The sequence below is a fragment of the Parambassis ranga genome, chromosome 21, assembly GCF_900634625.1.
Source record: "Parambassis ranga chromosome 21, fParRan2.1, whole genome shotgun sequence".
NCBI classification, from domain to species: domain Eukaryota; kingdom Metazoa; phylum Chordata; class Actinopteri; family Ambassidae; genus Parambassis; species Parambassis ranga.
This window is the reverse complement of record NC_041041.1, coordinates 2,614,036-2,635,908: the sequence shown is the minus strand read 5'-3', so window position 1 is coordinate 2,635,908 and position 21,873 is coordinate 2,614,036. Positions and strand designations below refer to the sequence as shown.

The following is a 21,873-nucleotide window of genomic DNA, read 5'->3' as shown; positions in this document are numbered from 1 at the left end:
CGGGCTGGGTGTGTGCTCCTACAGTATATTATCCTTACAGTACAGGCAACAATGTACAAAGAGCAGCGAGAAGATAAAGAAGAAGGAAAAAAACTCGCTTCCTTCTCTGCGGATCAATATCAGCACAGCAGGAGCCGAACAGGAACCGACATCGACACACTGTGTGGAGCTGACCTTTCCCACTCCCCACAGGTCATCCCTTCCTTAGCCGAGGAGGTCACCGGGCCAGCCGCTAAAGGGGCCATTAGGAGGCGATTTCAAGTGCTAAATATTCTGCAAATACACCAACAGTTCCTCCACCTCCGGGACAGAAATACAGCGTCTGAGTTTACGCACAAAGTTCCACTCTTTTAATTGGCAGAAAATGTAAATATGTGAGAAGCGCGTTAACAGGTTTGAGCTGATATCACTGCCTGGTTGTAATCAGCATCCCCGGAGATCTACTTTTTATTATTTATTTTTAATTTACTACATGCTTCTGTAAGAGAAGTAATGCGAGCAGCAGCCCAGCAGCTCCTGGAGGAAGGAGCAGAGCCACTTGCTGCTGCTGCAGCGGAGTCCCACCATGCTTTACCAGGCTCAACATCCATGAAGCACGACTCGTGTAACAATAATGACATTCACACTGAAGCATGAGCAATTAGGAGAGCAACACACACACACACACACACGCTTCTGTTCTTCACATGTCCAGCCTCAGACTTAGCTCACTGTAATGTTTCATATCCTCCACAGAGCTCACTACAACGTCACTGCGTCATTATCTTTAATCACAGCGCCACAAAAAAAATCAAATCCAAACACGCCCGAAGCGATTTTTTCTTAAAACACCATCTAAATGAAGCAGCAGCATATGGCCACCAACCCCCCCCAAAACCAGAGCGATAAGATGCTCTGCTGCAGGACGGAGCCGAGACGAGTTCAAGTTCACGGCTGCTCCTGCACTGAGTCCTGTGCAGCCAAGTGTCCAGAATAAGAGAGAGGGGGGAGGGGAGAGGGGTGAGGAGGGGTGAGGGGTACATTTACAAATAAACTGACCACATATATGGAAGAGAGAATCTGTGTAAACACACCTGCATGTGCGCAAAAGAAGAATTTTTGTTTTATTTGACGCAGATGTTTGAATTGAATGTGTCGTTTTCGCCTGTGTGCACCTAAACCTCCAGCAACACCACAGCTACACCCCTCAGGGCCTGTACACTGTGCTCTGCACAGCTTCAGGGAAAAACACCCATTTTTCTTTTTTTTTTTTTTCTATTTAGAAGAAGAATTTAAAGGGATGATTACTTCCAAAATTAAAACACAAACAAGCTCTGAAGCAGCAAGAAAATAAAGGATAAAGCAAAGAATATTTAGCACTTGCAACACCTTTTATTATATTTGTATGCAGTAAAATTCTTATCACAATAAGGAAGAAAACACCTCTTAAAACTTTGAACAAAAGCACATAACGAAACAACTGCCCATGTTTAGCTAATTGTACATATTTACAGTATAGTAAAGAAACATTCTTTATAAATACTGTTTCATCTGTAGCAAGTAAATACCATAATTTAATTACAAATGGATAAATATGGCAGTTCATATTTACAAAAAAAGATAGTGGGGATGGGTGGAGGGGGAGGGGGGGCGGTTGGGTGGGGGTGGTTTGTAGTTACAGAAAAAAATAAAATATATAAAATAATCCAACGGCACAACGTTTATTGTCCTCACAATCTTCCAGATAGTATTTCACAATTCGAAACTTGCAAAGCACAAAACATCACAAGTTAAGCCCAGCAAAACTAAAATGTACATTCACAAGCATAATATTGTGGATCTGTTTGAGTTAAATGGTAACTTTGGCACTCTTTCCAGTTTATAGATGTGTTTTTTTTTGTATAGTACAATCAATTTGCCTTAAGGATCACAATATTCAACATTATAGTACAATTGTTTATGGTAATATGTGCACTAAGAGTCCAGTTAGAGAAATAGCTACCATTGAAGGAACATCTATACACCAAAGACGGACAGACTATCACAACCAATGGGGAAAGTGGGCATTTAAGGAATTATTTACAATATGAAATACACCTCAATTATTATACATATTTTCCTCTGTTGGTAACCCCCCCTCCTCTGGTGAATAATAAAATAAAAAATGTTCTGCTGAATGGCCCCCAGTGCTGTGAAATGAGTGTGTGTGGCTTCATTTCAGCTCAAGTCCTAAACGTACCATTCACTGAAATTGGAGGACAGGACACTGTGGCTGCTGGGGTTGTGCACAGCTGAGGCTGGGGACAGGGTGGTGTTGCTTTGGGTCTCCGTGGTGGGAGACACCAGGCCTGGAGGCGTAGAGGATTCATAACCAGAGCTGGCTGCTGGTGATGAGTCTGATGCTGGTGGGGAGGATTCGTGAACCTATGGAGGGCGGAGAGGGACACATTAGTACTTAGTATTTTACTAGGAGTTAATTTGACTTGTTCATAAGCAGGAGGATGATCTTATTTACCTTCATGTGTTTTCGTAGCGAGCTGGGATGTGTGTAGGACTTGTCACACATTTTGCAGAGGTATGGCTTGTCCGACGTGTGCACGTGCATGTGTTTCTTTCGGTCGCTGCTGTTTGCAAACCTTCTGTCGCAGCCCTCAAACTCACACAGGAACGGCTTCTCTCCTGCAGAATAAAAACAAGGAACAGTCAGATATGTTGTGCTGAGAGCGCCTCAGGCTGAGTGTGTGACAACATCAGGTTGTGCGTAAACATTTCGTTTCAGAAGTTGAGTGCAGCATTAAAAAAATCACAGTTTCAATTCAAAGTTAAAATATCTTGTTTTTTTCTTTTAAGGGAGCGAGGTGGGGGAGTTGCTACATCTTATTTAGCCTAAATAATGCGCATAGTGATTTGGAGGGGGGGTGGGAGAGGCGATAAGGCCGTCCTCGGTATAGGCCCACAGAAGGAGCACCATTTGCTGTGAGACAATAAAAATCTAATTAGCACCTGACCAATTTGATGGCACGACACCACAATGTATTTCCCAAGAAAATAAGTCCAAATGTGAAAGGCTGGTAATGGCCCTGTCTAGCACCTTATCACATACCAAAGAGGCGCATTAGAAAACAAAAGGCGCTGTGAGCGGCTCAGCCTGCACACATGTAAACACATGGATTCTAAACTAAATACAAATATTTCAGGAGGGCAGAGTATGAACAAATGTGTGTGTGAGAGAGATTCAGCGCAACACCGTGAACAAGCTGCTTTAACTATACGAGCCTGGCTGCCCTGCGACGCACGCAACGCGCTCCCCACTGTCCCCTTTGACCCATTTCTAAAGTTTACTCCAAACAATAAAAACCTCCACAGGCCCAGAGAAAAAAATCCTTTCTCCTCGTTTGGAAAAAAAATGTTTGACATCAGAATCAAGCGTTAAACTGTCCACGATGTCAGCGTGGAGGATCCCGTTATTCTCCCCGCCTCCCCCCCTCTCCCTCCTGGATGTGCTGCTAAATCTACTTTAACCGTTTCATCGAATACTATCTACTTTAGCAGCCTAAAAATACCCGCTGGTAATTAGGTCTTAATGTGTTTCTCTTGGCAAGACACTGCAGCGTATTTACAACGGCGCAATAGAGGGCACATGCACGCACATTACTAGCACCAATTAAAAACATTTAAAAAAGCAGACATGATGTTATAATGAATAAAACAATATTTACCTGTATGTGTTCTCTTGTGGATCTTCAAGTTTTCCGACCGTGCGAAGACCTTTCCACAGCCGGGGAAGGGGCATGGAAACGGCTTCTCTCCCGTGTGCACCCGAATGTGGTTCACCAGTTTGTATTTTGCCTTGAACGGTTTGCTCTCCCGGGAGCAATCCTCCCAGAAACAGACGTGGTTCGTCTGCTCCGGTCCTCCGACGTGCTCCACCGTGACGTGCGTGACCAACTCGTGCATGGTGCTAAAAGTTTTGTTGCAGCACTTCTTGGGGTTGCTGAGCTGCTCGGGGTCGATCCACTTGCAGATGAGCTCCTGCTTGATGCACTGCTGCCTCATGTAGCGGAAAAAGGCACCGGGGTGGTGGTGGGCTGCCATGTTCATCCCCATGTTCATATTCATGGAGCCGTACTGGTTGTGGAGCTGCGCGGCCGAGTACGGGTCGGTCCTCGGGCTGGAAACCTGGTGGTACTGGTCGGAGCGTCCGAAAACTTCTCCCGGTAGTCCGAGCCTCATTTGTCCATTCAGGACATTCGGGGATCCGTGGGACCCATGCTGGTCGTGGATCCCGGGGAACAGAATGTGGCCTTGAGTGTCTGTGTGGGAGTGATGAAGGGATCCCGCCGTGGGGCCAAAAATAGTATGTTGGCTGCTCGCCGGAGAGGATTCTCCGAAGCCGCGACTACGAAAGAGAAAGTCCCTGGTGGAGTTGAAAGGAGAGCTTGCATACGACGTGACATGGGCGGCGTGAGCCCCTAAAGCCGCAGTGGGGTAGCCCGGCGCCTGGGTGGTGAAGGCAGAGCTCTGTCCCGGGGAGAGATCATGGTTCAGCTTAAACGCACCCATGTGTGCGGAGTCTACAAAGCTATTTTGTGCCAAACTCAAGTCTCTCTCCTGCATCTCGCTTGCTGAGGGATGCCTGGCAAATGAGCCCACTCCCAGTCCGGGGAACTGGTGACCAGCATCCAGTAGCATAATTTCAGAAAGCGAGGATTTTTTAAAAAAAAAAAATAAAACCAGCGCAGCGCTCAGAGCTTTCAAATGAAAATCAGAAAAGAAAAATCAAATGCTGATGCTGGCACGCAACGATTCAACTTCCAGCCTGGGAAACACCATCAGGCGTGATTCAAAGCGCTGCTCCGCTCATGGAGAAAAAAACAACAAGCTCAGCTTATCGAACAGTGAATTTACTTCTACTTTACTTGAGACTGAAAAATCCAAAGAGAGTTTCCGTGCGTCCTCGACAGTTGGATGCGTTTAAAAAAAACACTCACACACACTCGAAGAAATGAAATAATTATCTTACTAGGTGTCTTCCGCGCACACAGTGCGAGAGTAGCTGGAGCATCTCAAAAAACGCTGTTCCAATTGAGCATGTATTTATTTCTCTGGCTTTGCCTTGTGTTTATCGCGGAGGGTCCCTGTTTCTCCGTGGACTGGCTCTACCTCCTCTTCCGCCCCCTTTAACTGGAGCCCGTTCCATTCCTCGCCATCTCATTGGCCAGTGCGCCTCATCAATCCCAGGTGCCCCTCCAATAGCAGGTAGCGCTTCGGAGACTTAATAGTGCAACGCCATTTTTCCACTAATAATTACCGCCTACTTTTAGGAGAAGATTTGGGAGGTGTGCAGGCGCAAGGATCACGACAAGAGAGAGGCGTTTTTTATGTTTATGTTGTGTAGGTGCTTAGTTGTACTATGTAAATATGAAAAACTGTCATTTAGAAAGCTAATGTAAAATATTATGTAATTATTTAATGACTTATTTAATCATAATGCAACACTTTTGTGTATTTTATAAACAGAAAACAGTGTAGGCCTGAGAGAAGCTCTGTGTTTTGAAATATCTCTAAGATGTTATGATATTAAAATTCTATAATTACGCATCTCTCTCACACACAGCCTATGAGCGTGTGTATTTTAGTTTTAGTCTGAGCTGCCTGGCTCTGCACAGCTGTAGCAGTGAGTATGGCCCCACATGGAACCACAACCACAGCGAGGCCTTCATGGTCGCTGGTGCTCCGGGTCTCACACCCTGCCAGCCGCCACAGCCTGTTGTTGTTGTTGGGTTCTTTCATGCTTCTATATGTCGCCAGTTATGCTTCCTCCGCGGTTCTCACGTTCACCACACCAATTATGTTACACGTTCTGGTGGTGAGCTGCTAAGATCCGAGTTAACCCCTGTGTGACCTGCAAGGTCGAGCTGACAATAATACAGTTCCAGGATGTTTTTCATGCGTCTGTTTGTTTGTTTGTGTTTGTTTTGTTTTGTTTTGTGAGCACAGCTCGGCGTAATATTATGTTGTTTGTGAATACAGCCATGAACATATAACACGTCATATTCCCATAACAAGTATTTGCTTCATTAACTTTCCACTATAATTACGCACAGAATCCACACACACCACAGCTGCTCGCTCACACACACACACACACACACAAGTCAAAGGAAGTTTACTCACATTTTCAGCAGCTCTGCTGTTCCTCCGCTCTCCTGCGCGCTCTGGGCGACACAAAAACGGCGAAGGCGAAAGGAAAGGTTTTAAAAACTTCTTTTTCTGGGGAAATTGTGTGTCTCCTAGCTCAGAGTGGGACAGGCTGAGCTGCGTTGTGTTGTGTGCCATTCTTCCAAGTCTATTTCAACCCGCACCACAGGAAACGCAGGAGCTGATCCAAGTTCAAAGTCACGTCTGCCGACCCCATAAGAAGTTCTTTATTTCTCAGGAAAACCACAAAACCTTCCCCACATCTAGAAAAAGAGAGAGGGAGAGAAAGAAAATTATTTTTGTAAAAAAAAAAATCAATCGGCAAGTGGCGCAATAAGGCTGCTGCTGCTTTTCCCTCATGCTGGGAAGAGAAAAGGGGCTCCAGCCTGTTAAAAATCCCCCAAAGACCCGTATTTCAACAGGTTTTAGAAGCAGCAACACACACAGAGAAACACGGCCTACATACGTAACAAATAAATCATTGGAAATATTACTCAGAACGTGAAGTTGGAGCTGACAGCTTTTACGCACAGTGTGGAAACACTTATCAATAAAATCCTGATCACACAAGGGCGCGCAGCCTGCGCGTTCTAATGGGTGCCAAAGGCGTACTCCTGCTCTCTGTTATCTGACAGTATCAATATGTTGACACACTGGAAGGTTACTTGTGTGGCTTCCGTGACCTTGTGTTTCATGAATGTTTGACCTCTGACCCGTTAAGACCACATATGTTGCCCTCTTGACTCCTTTTGGTAAAATAACCCTGTTTATGACAAAGCGTCTTTGTTTTAGTGTGTGTGTGAGGGAGAGAGAGAGAGAGAGAGAGGGAGAGATTTTAGCCGCCCCCCCTCTTCTGTCTGAGGCATCGACAGTTTAGGGTAATTTGGAAGCTATAAGTCAATAAAAATTTAACCCATTCCTTCAACAAAGCTCAACCTGCCTTTATTATTTCTGTCAAAATGCCACAAATCCAACTATACTGCGCAACAGTGTGGCCAAAATATGCACATTTATAACATTGACACATTTTACAGTAACAGATATGATGACAAATTGTAGTATTTTTATCATCAGAATGATCATTCCTGCTGGTAAAAGTGACGTGTGTGGAGCAGAAGCAATTTATTGTGGAGCTTAATTTAATGTGTATGAATCAGGGGCCCCCTTAGACAAATCATAAACAACGCACCCACTGCTCCTGCGCCGGTTTATGGGCTCTACTCCGAGCTGGGCATCATTTATTTATTTAAGAGCATCCCCGACACACACACACACACACGTTTTAATTCTGATGTCATTCTGCAAGTAAAATTCACACGTGTTAATAAAGTTGTGTTTACAGACCTTGAAATTGATTTGAAGTATTTTAATGCTGCAGCACCTCATGTGTAAATATGTAAACAAGCTCCATGAATCAACAGGGGAACAAGTGCAACAGGCCACATAATATGTGGAGCTTTCTCATGTGACGTGACGGTAATCAATTATAATAAAACATGCATGTGCGTGATGCTGCTTCAATATTTGATGTGTTGTTCAGGTTAGAGAAGAAGCTGCAGGACGAGCTGGTGTTGATGCACATTTATCACTATGGTTGGAAGGTGAATTAAGACATATCAGAGATGGATGGACGCAGCGCTGTCAGCGCCGTGACGCAGTCTGTCACTGAGGTGAACTTTGAGAGTGTTTCCCAATAAAAAAGCAGGTAAATAATGATTAGCATGTGGGGATGATCAATATATGTGTATGTAAATACAACCTTCACTAAAATAACAGGATATGGGTCAACTTTTCTTCTCTACTTCTTTTCATGGGAACATTTATTTAACTAAAGCAGAAGTCTAAATGAAAATATGATTTTTTAAAAAAAATATTTTTATTGCAAAAAGAATTAAAAAAATACATTAAATTATTTTTTTTTCCAACCTTATAATAAGATGTCAACCTCTTTAAACCTCAATTTATTGTTTTTGTTATATGTATAAAAATCTAATTTTATTTAACTTAACATGAATCACACTCATAAGACACAGAGCCATAAATGCTGTGGGACTAAAAGGGTTCAAACTAACGACACGTATTCTTCCTATGGCAGAGTATTTGTATTTATTTATTATAATTTTTATTTCCACGTGTTCACATCATCCTCTAATTTCCTGACAAATCCAAATATTAAAACAAAGAGTTTTTTGAAAACATAATCTGCTTATTAATTAAAAGTCGAATAAATAAAATCACACACACACACACAGACTGCTCATAGCTTTGACGCCACTCACCTACATTATACATCCACCAGCAGCAGCGGGCTTGTGTTTTTATTCTTTTTTTTTTTGCTCCCCGCTCTCTATGATAAAATCATATCAACAGAAAACACTTGGACAACGCGAACCGGGGACAAACGGGGCTGCACTTGTCACATAAACTGAGATTTCGGTCATCCACACATGCAGTACACAGAAAGGCGCACAAACAGATCTGCTGGTAACTTTGTGAGTACAACTTTTTGGAGTCAACAGCGATAAAGAGAGTGAGGGGGCGGAACCCTGCTGAGCCCCTGCGCTGAACGACAGCCAATCGCTTCGTTCTCCTAACTGCCAGTCACCGAAATCCGTCCAATACCTGCAGTGCCATTTCTAAACTGTATTCCCCACTGTGTCCTCCAACTGTTGTATGTTCTGCCAATCGCTTGAGGACAGAGTGGGAAAAGGAGCAAGCAGAGTTAGAAGCCGGACAAAAGAACTTATAGAGCCCCTTTATATACATATTTTCCTAATGTTTTAGAGAGAGCGTGGTGTGGTGAGAAACAATTGCGGTGAGTGCGGATGGACTTGTCAGCGTAGTTATGGAACCCCCTTTAAGCAAGAGGAATCCGGCGATAAGATTAGCGGATTTGGCAGCGACTCAACCCCTTCCTCATCAGAATATGACAGGCTTCCCGGGGCTAGGGGGGCATCACCCTCTCTCCCACCATGCCCACCTCCACCCTGGGGAGCTGGGCAACGACCCCGGAGTGGCACTCACTCCATTTGGACCAGAGCACATGGCACAGACAAATGCTCTCAAACTTAGCCCATCTCAGCACATTCAGAGCCATCCCGAAGCCCAGACCGCGGCATCTTTCACTTCTGCTCAGACCACAGTTGGTTTCCCCGTGGCTCACCCCCACTCAGGCTACTCAAGCAGCAGGGACTTCATCCTCAGGAGAGAACTCTCAGCCTCTGCTATGCATGCACTTGGCGACCAGCATAGTTCCGCCTCCTCCCCTCATCACCATGGCATGTTCATTTCCCCAACAGGTGCTTATGGGCACACGGAAAGTGGGGCCCATTCACTTTTCACTGGACTTCACGACCAGGCGTCCCCAGGTGCCCACCACCACCACCACCATGCCCTCAACGGGCAGATGCGCCTGGGTATACCGGGGGACATCTACGGCAGGCCAGAGCACTTCGGGCACAGGCCAGAGCACTATGGACCGTCTTCTCTCCACAGCTACAACTCCATGAACCTCAATGTGAACATCGCATCTGCTCCTCACGGAGCCGCGGGGGCGTTTTTAAGATACATGCGGCAGCCCATAAAGCAAGAGCTCATCTGCAAGTGGATTGACCAGGAGCAAAGTCAGAAGAAGCCCTGCTCTAAAACTTACAGCACCATGCACGAGCTGGTCAACCACGTCACGGTGGAGCACGTCGGGGGACCGGAGCAGAGCAGTCACGTCTGTTTTTGGGAGGAATGTCCACGGGAAGGAAAAGCGTTCAAAGCGAAGTACAAACTGGTAAATCACATCCGAGTTCATACGGGGGAAAAGCCCTTCCCGTGCCCGTTCCCGGGATGTGGAAAAGTGTTCGCCCGATCGGAGAACCTAAAGATTCACAAGAGAACTCACACAGGTCAGTGCTTCTAATTGTCTAAAACTAGCAGAGCGCAGTCTGAGAAAGACCGCAGAACATTAAAAACATCCGTGGAGACCATCGTGTAATATTCACGCTCTTAACAGTTGGACTGCAGCCGTGCGTAACTGCGCGCAAAAGCTAGAAGAAAAACAGCCTTTAATGCAGTGTTTCATTTCCTTTCTTAAATATAAACTTGTTTTTAACTTACACACCGAGACGCCTTCAGTAGGCGTGAAAGGATTAGGGCATATGATGTGTAAAAAAACGTGCTTACGTACGTGCGGCTCCGCGCAAATGTAATTGTCTTCAGGCGTAGCACGTTTACGCAAAAGCACAGTTGAAATATCGATGAGTGCATCACATGATATTTGGTATCTGAACTAAAAAAGCTGCTGTGCTGGGCTGAAACTGTGATTTACTGTGAGCCAGGCAGACAACGCGCCGTATGACTCATCCTCTGTAAAAAATATACGAGGAGACATACTGTCAACCAAAAGCACCACGTATCCAAAACACCATGGAAAGCACCGCGATAACACGCCAGTCAGAGCTGCTGAGAGTTAAAGGCAGTTTCCAGCACCATAAACTCTCAGGTGCTTAAATCTGGGAGCTGTTTTTCTTGTTGTTGCAAAGGCTGGGGTGCAGACAGGCCTCTCTACTTTTTTTGTATCATGTAAAATCCCCTGGGGATTTTTTATCATAAATATTACACATTTGAAGAATCAGCTTATGATTTGGGCACTAAAAATAACACTATGAATTTAGAGGACCAGTGTGTATGTGATCATTGCACTCAGCGTCTCCTGGTGGTCTCTTGAGCTCCCCCTCTCCACCCACATGCACACATGTACATGTAAACCAGAGGGCCTAAAGGCATGTTACACGTGTTCACACTGGAATATGCTTTGGATCAGTGGGTGTGGAGTCGTGGCTCTGGTACATGCTCAGTGAATAAGCTCTCCCAGAGGAGAGGTGCAGTTACAGGATTCCTCTTGTGTGTATTTAAGGTGATAAAATGAGTCTCAGTGACGCTGACTGTCTCTTGTTTCCCTGTTTTCTTAACTCAAGGAGAGAAACCCTTCAAGTGCGAGTTTGACGGCTGTGACAGAAAATTCGCCAACAGCAGCGACCGGAAGAAGCACTCACACGTCCACACCAGCGACAAGCCTTACTACTGCAAAGTCCGCGGCTGTGACAAGTCCTACACGCACCCGAGCTCGCTGCGGAAACACATGAAAGTGCACTGCAAGTCCCCGCCGCCCCCTTCCACCAACGTCCCTTACATCTCCTCCACAAACCCTCTCGGGGACCCTCTTTCGCCCAATTCTGAACCGCACAGGAACCGCTCTGCGAACCTCTCCCCTCAGGTCACCAACCTCAACGAGTGGTATGTGTGCCAGGGGAGCGGGGGGCCCAACCACCTCCACACCCCCTCCAGCGATGTGCCAACGTCAGATTCAGACGACGAGGACTCGTTCAGAAATTCAGACCCGAGGACGATGCTCTGATTCACACGACTGTCAGACGTGTCATCCAGGCTGACCCATTAAAGCGTGTAGATCCATGCTGGCCCGTGGGCTGTTGGGATATTGATCAGTTATTTTGGCTGTAGTGACACTAAAAAAAAACAAAAAAATCTGGACAACATGGAGGAAATTTCTCGGAGGCGACCCCTGACCTTCAACCTAAAATCACAAACATTAGATTAGATTTAACAATAATCTCCATTCTTCTTATTTGAAAGGACCCAAAAAGTTCCAGATCTGACCAGAACCTTTCAAAATAAATGATTAATATGGAGGGTTTAATTAACTGCATGACTCAACTGGTGAGCTGAAATGACATCTTTCACATGGCCTCCCATCATCCCTCTAATAACTGGACTGCAATCAATCACTGTCACATTTAAGGTACTGCTTGTGACCCCACAAGAGGCAACAAATGGACCCAAATCCAGAAGCTTAGAGAGGAGGACTTGTTTTTAAAGATGTGGTACAAAACAATAAGGACAAAAAACAAAAAATCTGAGTGTCTTAAAGGGTTCTCTTTTCAGATTTATACAATACGTGTGTTTGGATGGAATTTTGTAATATTTAAGAAGTATTTAAGACTATATTTTATGCAAAAACACACAAGTGTAATGCTTGTTAAAGAGTCCAGTAAGTCCCATGAGACCCTAAATGTCTACACTGACAGGCTTTGACCCTGTACCATTTGTATATATGTAACTGTACTGATGCTTGTGAATGTTGTGTAGTTTTAATTACAAGGAAAAAAAATGTTGTTTTGTACATTGTAATTTATTTGCTGGTATCAATGTCGTACTGGAATTACAGAAACACCAAAGAATAATAATATCAGTTTTGGTGATGCGTAGTACCCTACTGATGTTTTCTTTTTATCTCAAATTTATCTTCTATTTTATTTTTTTTTTGTTCTTTTTTGTTATTATTTTTTATTTGTGCTCTGTAAAAGAAGAAACCATTGACTTGAATAGGCTGTGTAATGTGAAAAAATGTCCCTTTCTCGCATGCCTTTTTGTAGTGATCTGTCTTTTTCTAATTTTGATGAGGTGCATGATGCCATTGGACAAAAAAAAGTAAAAAAAAAAAAAAAGGGGGAGAAGAATCAGACATGATTGTGCAGACCCTTGATGTTCAAGATTTAATTTACAATATAAAAGTCGTGCTAAAAATTAATAATAAAAAAAATCAGGACATATACAGTAAATAAGTAGTAAGTGTCAAAGTATTATTATTTATGAGTGCATTTTTATTCCTAGGGTCATTTTTGTAATTGTACAATATATGGATGGACTCTGTTGATTTATACGTTTTGTATCTTTTCTCTCTGATATTTTTAAATGTGGCCTGTAAAAATAAGAGTCAACAAAACATCACAGCAAACAGTGCAGCAGCTCTGTTCACTTGTTATCCTGACATTTCTATAAAATATCCACTCTCCTCAGAAACAGGCCTATAACGGGCCAAGGAGGCTGGTATAAACTAATCACTGAGCTAATGGGAAAACTTATAGCCCCCTGATGGCGCTACCTCTGAAAAGGCGCGACAGCACAAAGCAGCCGAGGCATGAATCATTCATGGGAAAAATAAAAGATAAAAAGCTATCTGACAATAAGCAAAGCCTTGTATAGAGTGTATAAAACAAGTTCCCCCTCTTATTTCCTCCATTAAAAACGCACAATCTCGCTTTCAAAGAGTTGCCTGTCCAGTCTATAGAATTAAAATTGACCAACGCCAGTTGTGCAGCACTTCAAAGGCCGCAGCTCTTCAGAGAAAGGCTGGCTGGCTTTGACAGTCTTCATGGTGCGTTAGGATTTCTATGGCAATTGGGTAGTGAGACGCTCACATTTGAATATGTCCGGTTGAAAAACACTAACTGCCACTAAATGAAGTGGAATCAAAGCAGGAGGATGCGCACCTCTCTACAGACATGTGTGGCAGGTAGATGATGAGGTGTACAAAGCCGAAAACACAAAAAGAATCAAATGACAAGTTGTGCGTAAAAACGCACACCGAAGACACACTTGACTTTTAAAGTCAACCTGGAGGAAAGTGCGCACAAAATAATCTTAAATATGAACATTTACAGGCGAAAAGCGGAGAGGCAGCAGCAGAGTGAGGCTGTAAGAAAGGGCAGGACTGTCTGCTTACGGAACCTTTATCACTTTTACAGCTGCCTTCTTTTGGAAAACTTCATTCAAGCACTTGTGGGGCCTCCTCCTTGTTTTGTGCGTGGACCTTTTTTTACAGGGTTCAGGGCCAGGAAGAGGTGCGTACTCTTGTACTAGGTCCTGTTTGGAAACAAATGCTCAATGAATGTTGCAAAATAAACACGCTGAGAAATAACCAGAGACAGTTCCTTCAGCATTAAAGAAGGAGGGGAGACTTAATAAAAAGGAGTGAAGCAGTCACCCTTCAGTGAGAAACGCTTTGAAGTAGAACTTATTATCTGAGAAATACTTTTTGGTTGTCCTAACGACGCTGCTGAATGGGAAAGGCGCTCCTTTGTCAGCGATTTGTTCTCCTTTAGTGGGATGTCCGTGGAAATCACTTACATGGGCCACCTTAACATACTGCCTGCAAATCAGTAACTGGCAGAGTCAGACATGCAGACGCCACTTTGGAGAGGACAAAGCAAGAAGTCGCAGTGAGAACGCCGCTGCTTCTCAATTGCGCCCTTTAAAGGGGTTGAACGATAATTTCTCAGACGAGCGTAGAACCAAAACAAACGCGGTCTTGTCAGACTTTACAAGCATTATCCATCTCCTGAATGCGGCTGGCACAATGCTGCTTGTGAAGTGATCATTTTGGTCACAAAAGTTAAGAAATAATAATAAAAAAAAACACGCAGGTCATTTGATCCGTGCGCACCTGCGCCTGAAACGCGCTGCGCTTTGGCGCACCTTGGCAGAAAGAGCGGAGGGGGCTAAAAATAGAAGAAGAAGAAACAAGTTCACAGATTTTTTTTTGTTTTAATTTTTTTTGGGGGGGGGAGCAGGTGCTGAGACGAAAGCTGCACCTCTTCACACCAACCCCCTCCTCCACCCTGCACCCCTCCAGCCTCCTTCACCTCCACCCCGGCAGAACAGCAGCACCTTGTAACCCGTTTTCACTCAGCTACTAAATGAAATCACACTTTTTCTCTTCGTAAATCTGAAAAGTGGATGCTAAGAATTGAGTGATAAATGGAAGTCAAGCCCCCTGGAAATAAGAAATGAGAGTGATGATAAAATCAGTCTCACTTGTATAAAGACATACTGACACGTTATAGAAAATATAAACCAATATATCAAAGTTCCAGGTTAACTCCAATAGAGGAAATAGATTCCTTTGTTTTTAAATTTAAGATTTTGCACGTGTTGTATAAATCCAGTGTCTAAATTACAAAAGTGGAGTTTTGATTATTTGTAAGAGGAAACATTAAAGTGTGCCACACCTGTGTGTGTGTCTACATCCGGACTTTCCTTCTGGCTTTTAATGGCCACATTATATTTGCATTCAGGCACTTCGCCAACTTTTCTTCCCCCCAGTCTCCTACCTGCTTATACTTTCTTAAGTTTCATGAGTAAGTCAGACACCAGGCAGGCCAGTCGCTGCTGCGCCTCTCCCGGTCAGACCTGCAGACTCCTCAGGACTGCCCTCCCAGCTGATTCTTTCCCTTTTTCTTCCAAAGCACAGCGGAGCAGCCAGCGCAGGGTTTTACAGTTAGTTACGCGCACTCCATCCTGCAGGACACAAGTTAAAGAGAAGACTTTTAAACTTTTTTGGGGGGGATTTTTTCTGTTTGGCACTCTTGTTTGTCCGGGTTTTTACGCCGAGGCTTGTCGGATGTCTGCAAGGGGGAAGATGACGCTCCTCTCCAGCCCAACTTTCAGCAGCTGTGCTTTCACCTATTAGCCCCGATGTCTTTCCACAGGAGAGCGGGAGTTAAACATCTGACAATGAGCGCGCCGGGGGGTTACTCATCTGACCTGTACTGTGGTTTTTAGTTTCAGAGGAACTTCGTTAAATCAATTACCCAGTGAGCACATCACCAAAATGTTTGTATTTTATGTCTTCTGCAGAGACATGATGGATGGAGAGCTGCGCTCAGAGGGAAAAACTGCTTCATGTTTTCTGTGTCTTTTACGATTTTAAAATTAGAACAGTAACATTACATCTGTTAGAAGGAACCTATTACACAAAACATGTCAGGAATTAGTTTAAAGGACTTAACATAACAAAAAGTGTAAAAATAAAATTAAGGAATTGTGCTGTAAACTATATTTTCAGCCCCAAAAGAAGAAAAATGGCATATTAAAAGAAATAAAATCTAGACAAAATAGCAATAATATCAAAAATATAATGTGAATTTTATTTTGTGTGGGTTCAAAGAAAGTGAATTATTCTGTATTACTAATATAAATCTGTCCCTTTATTGTGTTTTAATGGGAATATTTTGGATGGGCGCCTGCTGGTCCTCAGTGTGATAAAGATCACTCAGAGGAAGCAGAGTTGTAACATTTTATCTTCAATCTTTCAGGAGTCCAGACCTGAGATTTCCTTTGTTGTCACACAGTTAACAGACCTGCACTGCTCATTCAGAGGAGCGTGATACATCACTCAGAAACTGACATAATATCTGGTGGCTCAGTAACATCTGTGGGGGTAGAGACTTGGTGCTGGTCCAAAGGCCCCATCCCAGGACTGGGAGCCACTCCAAGGCAGTAGGTGAGGAGAGCAAGGTCGTCCACGGACAACCGGCATGAGCCGGGCCCTGCTACCTGGCCCTTGCATAGCCCAACCGGCCAGAAAGTAGAAACTAAAGTGCAGATAAGCGTGAGCATGCTGCCCCAGTAGTCTCTTATTGAATGACAGGGCTTTCCTAAAAGCCTCTAAATGCAGGATGTAGGCTTCAGCGTACTTGGAAAGTAGGGATGAGCGGGTGGAGGGAAGAGGTGAACTATATACTCAATCAAAGAGAAGCAGATGGAGTTTTTTTTTAATATATTTTTTTTTAAATTTGTGCCCAGGGATGATGCTGCTTACAAGAAACAGCTTCATGTCTGGCACATGCAGCACCCTGCATGACTCCAACATGTAACTGTTTATATCTAATAATAATAAAAAAAGCAGAAACTAAACAGAGAAGTTTAACCTTCTTATACACTGACACCAGAGCAGCATATGTTACCCAGCTAATCAGATTCAAATTTCACCCATCCTATTTGTGATTGATGAGAATGATTTTGATTTTTCTCACCTTATTGTGACCAAAGATTGGAATCAGAAGCACATTTGTGGAGAACTACCATGCCTGAAACATCAGAAGGAAGGGCCCTGAATGCACCTGCAGAAAAGGTCAGCATTTAAGAGAGAGAGGGGGGGCACTCTATAGCAGCTGGGGAGTGGGGCAAAAGGGGCAAGAGGGTTCCGCCCAGATAAGGAAAGAGGGAACATGAGCAAAGTCAACTCTAGAAATGAATAAAAGAAAAACGAGGGGCCATTTGTGCCAGGAGCAGATAAGGCCACGACTCCTGCTCTGCCCCACCAACGACTGGTCTTGGTGCATTTGAGGAAATGGTCAGACTGGTGAAGCTGGTTACCAATCATCCCTCAAGCTTCCAGGCTCACTGTAGGAGCCCTAATCCACTCTGATAAGCCAGTGCACTATAGCAGCAAAGCATCCAGCGTGGAGGCACCGATGCCTCCTCCTCGACCATGCAGTGCCAAGACCTCCCTCTGACTTCATGGAGATGTCTGCATGGATCCTGAACATCACAAAGCCTCACACCCTATACTCCTGGGTTTGGCAAGGACAGATATGGCTCTGAATGGTCAGAAGAAAATGTGGTGTCTTGATGTTTCCAACTGACCAGGGATAAGCCTGAGAGAGGAAGTATGGCTGGATAGGCAGCAAGATTGAGATATGGGGGTCTCCATCTGACCGAGGGGCTTCAAAGAGATGCGGTTTTTGGTCCGTTGAGGCCTCAGAATGAGGCTTAAGACATAAACGATTGAAAAGCAAGATGACCTATAGTATTAATGGTGTCCAGAAAGCAGACCGGGCAGCTCCACATCCTCCTCACTTTGCTTTGTGCTGAAGAAAATATGTTTAAAGCATCAGCACCGAGCAGCTCTTTCTATACTCGCTGTGAAGATGCTGATGACAGCCATAATGTGTCTGCTTGTCCCACAGGACGCTTAGCTCTGGACTGTCCCAATCACAAGACTAATTGTATAATTAGGCCGGCTCCATTGGGGATGGGGACCTTTTGGCCCTTCGCAGACACTTGCCATGGTAAATGACAGTATATCTCACAAACTATCAGAGCTTATCCATCTTAGTGACACAAACCTTGAGAGATGGTGATATTTTATTAAAATGACGGATGGAGCACCAAAAACATAACCTGTAACTCTCACAGAGGGTTTATCAAAGCGGTAATGACCACTGTTTACGCATCAGACGCGTTCTTACCGCAGACAGTTGAATGGAGGACGCTGCCCTCTGCGTGTCAGAGCGCCAGCCAGCAGATTATGCATTCATCACTTCAGTGGGAGGCTGCAGTGCTGCTTCTCTATCACACCTCACCCTCCTTATTTCCCTACTACAGCCCCTCCTTAGATTTTCAGCATCACCGTGCGCATCATTATCGTTGTCAGAAAAGTTGAACGCGGAGTCTGAACTCTCCGTGGTGTGGGGGCTGTGGCAGCCGCTGCCCGGGGGAGCCATGAAGAGGAGGAGGAGGAGGAGGAAGAGGGGCTGACGTGCGGGTGTCTGTGCTTTAGCTCTGACCGGCTGTGGCAAGGGTTAGGACACTTCTCCATCCAGGAGGGCCCCATAGGTGCCCTCATTAAGCAGGCCCCTGTAGCACCGAGCGGCGTGCGCATGAGGAGTAGAGGTGCGGCTCCGCACTCTCAGACTGCACCTCTCTCACCTGGCCTCTGACTGACTGTCACAGCTCCTATAGGGAAAAACTCCAAATCTGAATGATAATAAGCATAATAATAAGCGCCAGGACGGTGGAAGGGGAGCGGTGGCGCATTATTAGCGACAGATAGGCGCGCATCAATACATGCCGCATAAACTGAGTCATCACTTATAGCGCTGATCTGCCAGAGGGCGTTTTAAAAACGTTTTAGCGGATTTTTATTTGCAGCTTTGACAGATCACATCACTACATTTAATAACACGTCTGGAAAAAAAGTATGATAAACGAATGAAGTTTCTTCAAACTTCCCCCGCTGCACACTGTGACCGAGATTCAAAGGGCAAGTGGTGCTTCATTAACCGTATCCCCATTTACTTTAGATCCCCCCTGAGTCTCAGAGAGAGCGGATTAATGTCAATTACCTGTCATTTTGCAACACCTACAATATGTTATTCTGGCTCCGGCTTAATGGAATCATGTCGACTTTCCTTCAGGAGCGCGTAAAAAAAAATCATGAATTTTTCTTAAAAAGATCAACAATAATATGCTGCGATTTCGTTTGGTTTTTATCATTTTTATGATTATTTATTGTTGTTTTTTTACTTTTTGTTCCACATGGGGCTTCAACTGAAACAAAAATCTAATTTATCCCAGAATTTGCTGCGTTTTGAGGGTTAGAGGCGGCGAGGAAATGATTTTTGTAGAGTTAATCTGCTCACACAGATGACTAATTAGGCACATTTTAACGCTCTATAAATATTGTCTAAATCCTAATTAGCAGGCTGGTTTGGATTACAACACGTTTTAACCGGGATCATGAATAGATGTTTCAACATTTATTCTTTTTTTTCTCCAGCCTCTGATTCAAACTAATAACAGCTCCACAAATTTCCCCCTTTAAGGACTGCCACGCATGATGACCGTCCTGAACAAAAAGCCACAGCATACTGGACAAAGAAAACACCATCCAGCTCGAGGACCAATGAGGGGTTTCTTTCACTTTTCAATCACTTGTAGTCGTGCCCGGGATTAAGAGAGGGCTCTTGACTCTCTCTTTCACACAAAACCAAGAGTGCTTGTCAGCAACTTGAAGGAAAAAAAGAAGAGAATAATACGTGAGTCCAGGGTTATCGTGTTTAATTGGATTAGGTGGTGTCATGTTGAAGTTCGGAGCATGACAAACAAGAGATGGACGGCACCACGGCCGGGATAAATACAGCTTCATCTGCTCCAAAATATGTCAGAAATGTTCCATTTGCATTTTTTTTATCTAGAGAAAAAAATGCAAATAGAAATATTATTCCTAGAAAGGGTTCATGTTTTGGTGGCCCTCGTAAAATGAAGTGAAACATGCTGAGGCTGAGAACTGTGGCACTGGAGAGGTTTATATTGTCGGGATTGTGTTGTCGGCTGTGCGCTGCGCTCATCTGTGCGTCAAGCAGCGGCAGCAATAACAAGGTGCGCGCAGCTGTGTGTGCAGGTGCGCGGCCTCCACCTGCTCTGAGAGAGAAAGAGGGAGAGGAAGGGGGGAGCGCAGGGGACGGGGTGCGCGTCAAAAGCTGGGTTTTTTAGATTTTTAGAATTATAACAGCCGAGTTCATGTCCGGGTGTTGGTTCATTTTTAAATGTTCGATGTGAAATAAAAAAGGAAGAAATCGAGCGCAGGATCAAAAGTTGGCACAAGTTTCATTTTCAGCTTCAGATTCTCCAAAAGTCTTTTTGCCATTTTGCGCCAAAATGCAGCCACTCATGGAGGATGCGCAGACATTGATGCAGCGCAGGTAAACGTGGTGGAACAAAGACACAGCAGAGCAGGATCAGAGGGGCTGATGCGCATCAGTGCGCGCACACACACATCAGACATCTGCTGGAAAACTCACAGCAAAACATTTATCTACATGCATGTGTTTCTATGTTTAATCTCATTTCATCACAGAGACGTGACGTCATGGGAACTGGACTCTCAGCCAGGTTCTGAGGCGCAGGGGCAGGTGTGACATGTGATCTCAGCCTGCTCCTTTTACGAGGTGCTGTTGCCTTTCTTCTTCCTGTCGGACGCGTAAACTTTCTATTTGTCTGTCCTGTCTGGTGCGTTCAGGGACAATAAAGAAAAACAAACAACACTCAGGGAGTTTGTGGGGATGGTACAGTGGAGAGGTGGCTCAATATGAGTCATGTGCGCGCGTAAAGAACACAGAACGCTGATGTCCAACGCACAGGAGAGTGAGGTCTGAGAGAGAAAAAATATATGATAAAAGTACATAGAAGATTCTTTTTGAGGATAAAATGCAAACAGGAAGTTGTAATAAAAGTACATGAGGTCAGACTGCTGGACTAAAGTAACGGCCTTAGACGAGTCAGCAGCTACAAAAGAAACTTTGACGACAGATGGACACTAGAGGTAAGAAGGAAGAAAAAAAATCACCAAAAAGTTGAGACTTTTTGTGCCTCTCATTACCATGCCACCCCTCCTCTTCCTCCTCCTCCTCCTCCTCCCACGACACCCTTCCTCACTCCTGGCAACAGCACACAAAGCGGGCGGGTTTTAGTGGTCTCCGTCGGGGCGACCAGCCTTTGATCTGGTCCCCGTTAAGAAGAAGTGGATGTTGGGGGGGGGGGGGGGTCAGACCAGGAGAAGGGCTGGAGGAAGGTGAAGTCACCTACACACACACACACACACACACACACACACACACACACAGGCTGTTACCTAGAAGAATAACTAGAATGACTGGATTTCAAGTAGCATGTAACATTTTCTTAAAGTTAAATTAAATGATTTCTGATTTGAAAAAAAATGAAATTATTATTTTTAATTATATTTTTTTGCAGCTGCAGACCTGATTACCCGGACAGGTGAACGCGTCCCGGACTACAACAGAAGGGGACATCCGGGCCTTCAGAGGCCTGACCAACTTTGGTGGGTTTAGCTATAGACACACACACACACACACACCTCCCCGCCCCCCATTATTATAGCACACGTCTATAGCAGGTGCAGCTGCTGCACCACATTTTTTTTACACCTGTCCGTATATAAAGAATTAAAGCCACATATCATTCAATTAAATGTACACTAGTCTTAAACACACTGACTGGAGGTGGGGGTAGAGGTATTGGTGTTTAATATCTGTGATTGTGCTTCCTGCCTTCGCCGCCCTCAGACAAAAGGTCTCCTCAAAAGAAGTTAGTGATGGTCCACATGTGCCACAAGCAGCACAGGCTGCAGGCCGCCCTCAGTTTTACAGCAGGCGGACACTGAAGGACACACCGAGCCACGAAAGGCCGGCTCATGTGGGGGCGTTTATATTCAGCATAAATGTGCCAGTGGGGGAAAAAACAAGAATTTGAAAAATA

The 21,873-nt window shown here is 44.6% G+C and overlaps 2 protein-coding genes and 1 long non-coding RNA gene across 3 annotated transcripts in view; 1 reads left to right on the top strand and 2 right to left on the bottom strand.

Annotated features, from left to right (window-relative positions):
• Positions 1-6,427, bottom strand: part of LOC114426134 (uncharacterized) — a 46,718-nt gene extending 40,291 nt beyond the window's left edge. The window contains exon 1 of the long non-coding RNA XR_003669331.1: positions 6,157-6,427. This is a non-coding gene — a long non-coding RNA (uncharacterized LOC114426134). The remainder of the gene's footprint in view (positions 1-6,156) is intronic.
• On the bottom strand, positions 1,633-4,671 carry zic2a (zic family member 2 (odd-paired homolog, Drosophila), a). The gene is made up of 3 exons (XM_028393323.1): positions 3,699-4,671; positions 2,495-2,658; positions 1,633-2,403 (listed from the first exon to the last, which is right to left on the bottom strand). The coding sequence occupies exons 1-3, from the start codon at positions 4,669-4,671 to the stop codon at positions 2,209-2,211; spliced, it is 1,332 nt and encodes a 443-aa protein (XP_028249124.1). The 3' UTR covers positions 1,633-2,208.
• A 2,574-nt stretch (positions 6,428-9,001) lies between the features above and the next one.
• zic5 (zic family member 5 (odd-paired homolog, Drosophila)) lies at positions 9,002-11,587 on the top strand. Its single transcript, XM_028393731.1, has 2 exons — positions 9,002-10,076; positions 11,148-11,587. Exons 1-2 carry the CDS (start codon positions 9,026-9,028, stop codon positions 11,585-11,587), a joined length of 1,491 nt encoding a protein of 496 aa, XP_028249532.1. The 5' UTR covers positions 9,002-9,025.
• Positions 11,588-21,873: the final 10,286 nt, after the last annotated feature.

Excerpts from the sequence above, each read along its gene's own strand:
- zic2a (XM_028393323.1), bottom strand. The coding sequence starts at position 4,671 with ATGCTACTGGATGCTGGTCACCAGTTCCCCGGACTGGGAGTGGGCTCA. Across the intron at positions 2,659-3,698 it reads CCACAAGAGAACACATACAG|GAGAGAAGCCGTTCCTGTGT; the intron begins GTAAATATTGTT and ends TTTATTCTGCAG. Across the intron at positions 2,404-2,494 it reads CGCTACGAAAACACATGAAG|GTTCACGAATCCTCCCCACC; the intron begins GTAAATAAGATC and ends CGCCCTCCATAG.
- zic5 (XM_028393731.1), top strand. The coding sequence starts at position 9,026 with ATGGAACCCCCTTTAAGCAAGAGGAATCCGGCGATAAGATTAGCGGAT. Across the intron at positions 10,077-11,147 it reads TCACAAGAGAACTCACACAG|GAGAGAAACCCTTCAAGTGC; the intron begins GTCAGTGCTTCT and ends TCTTAACTCAAG.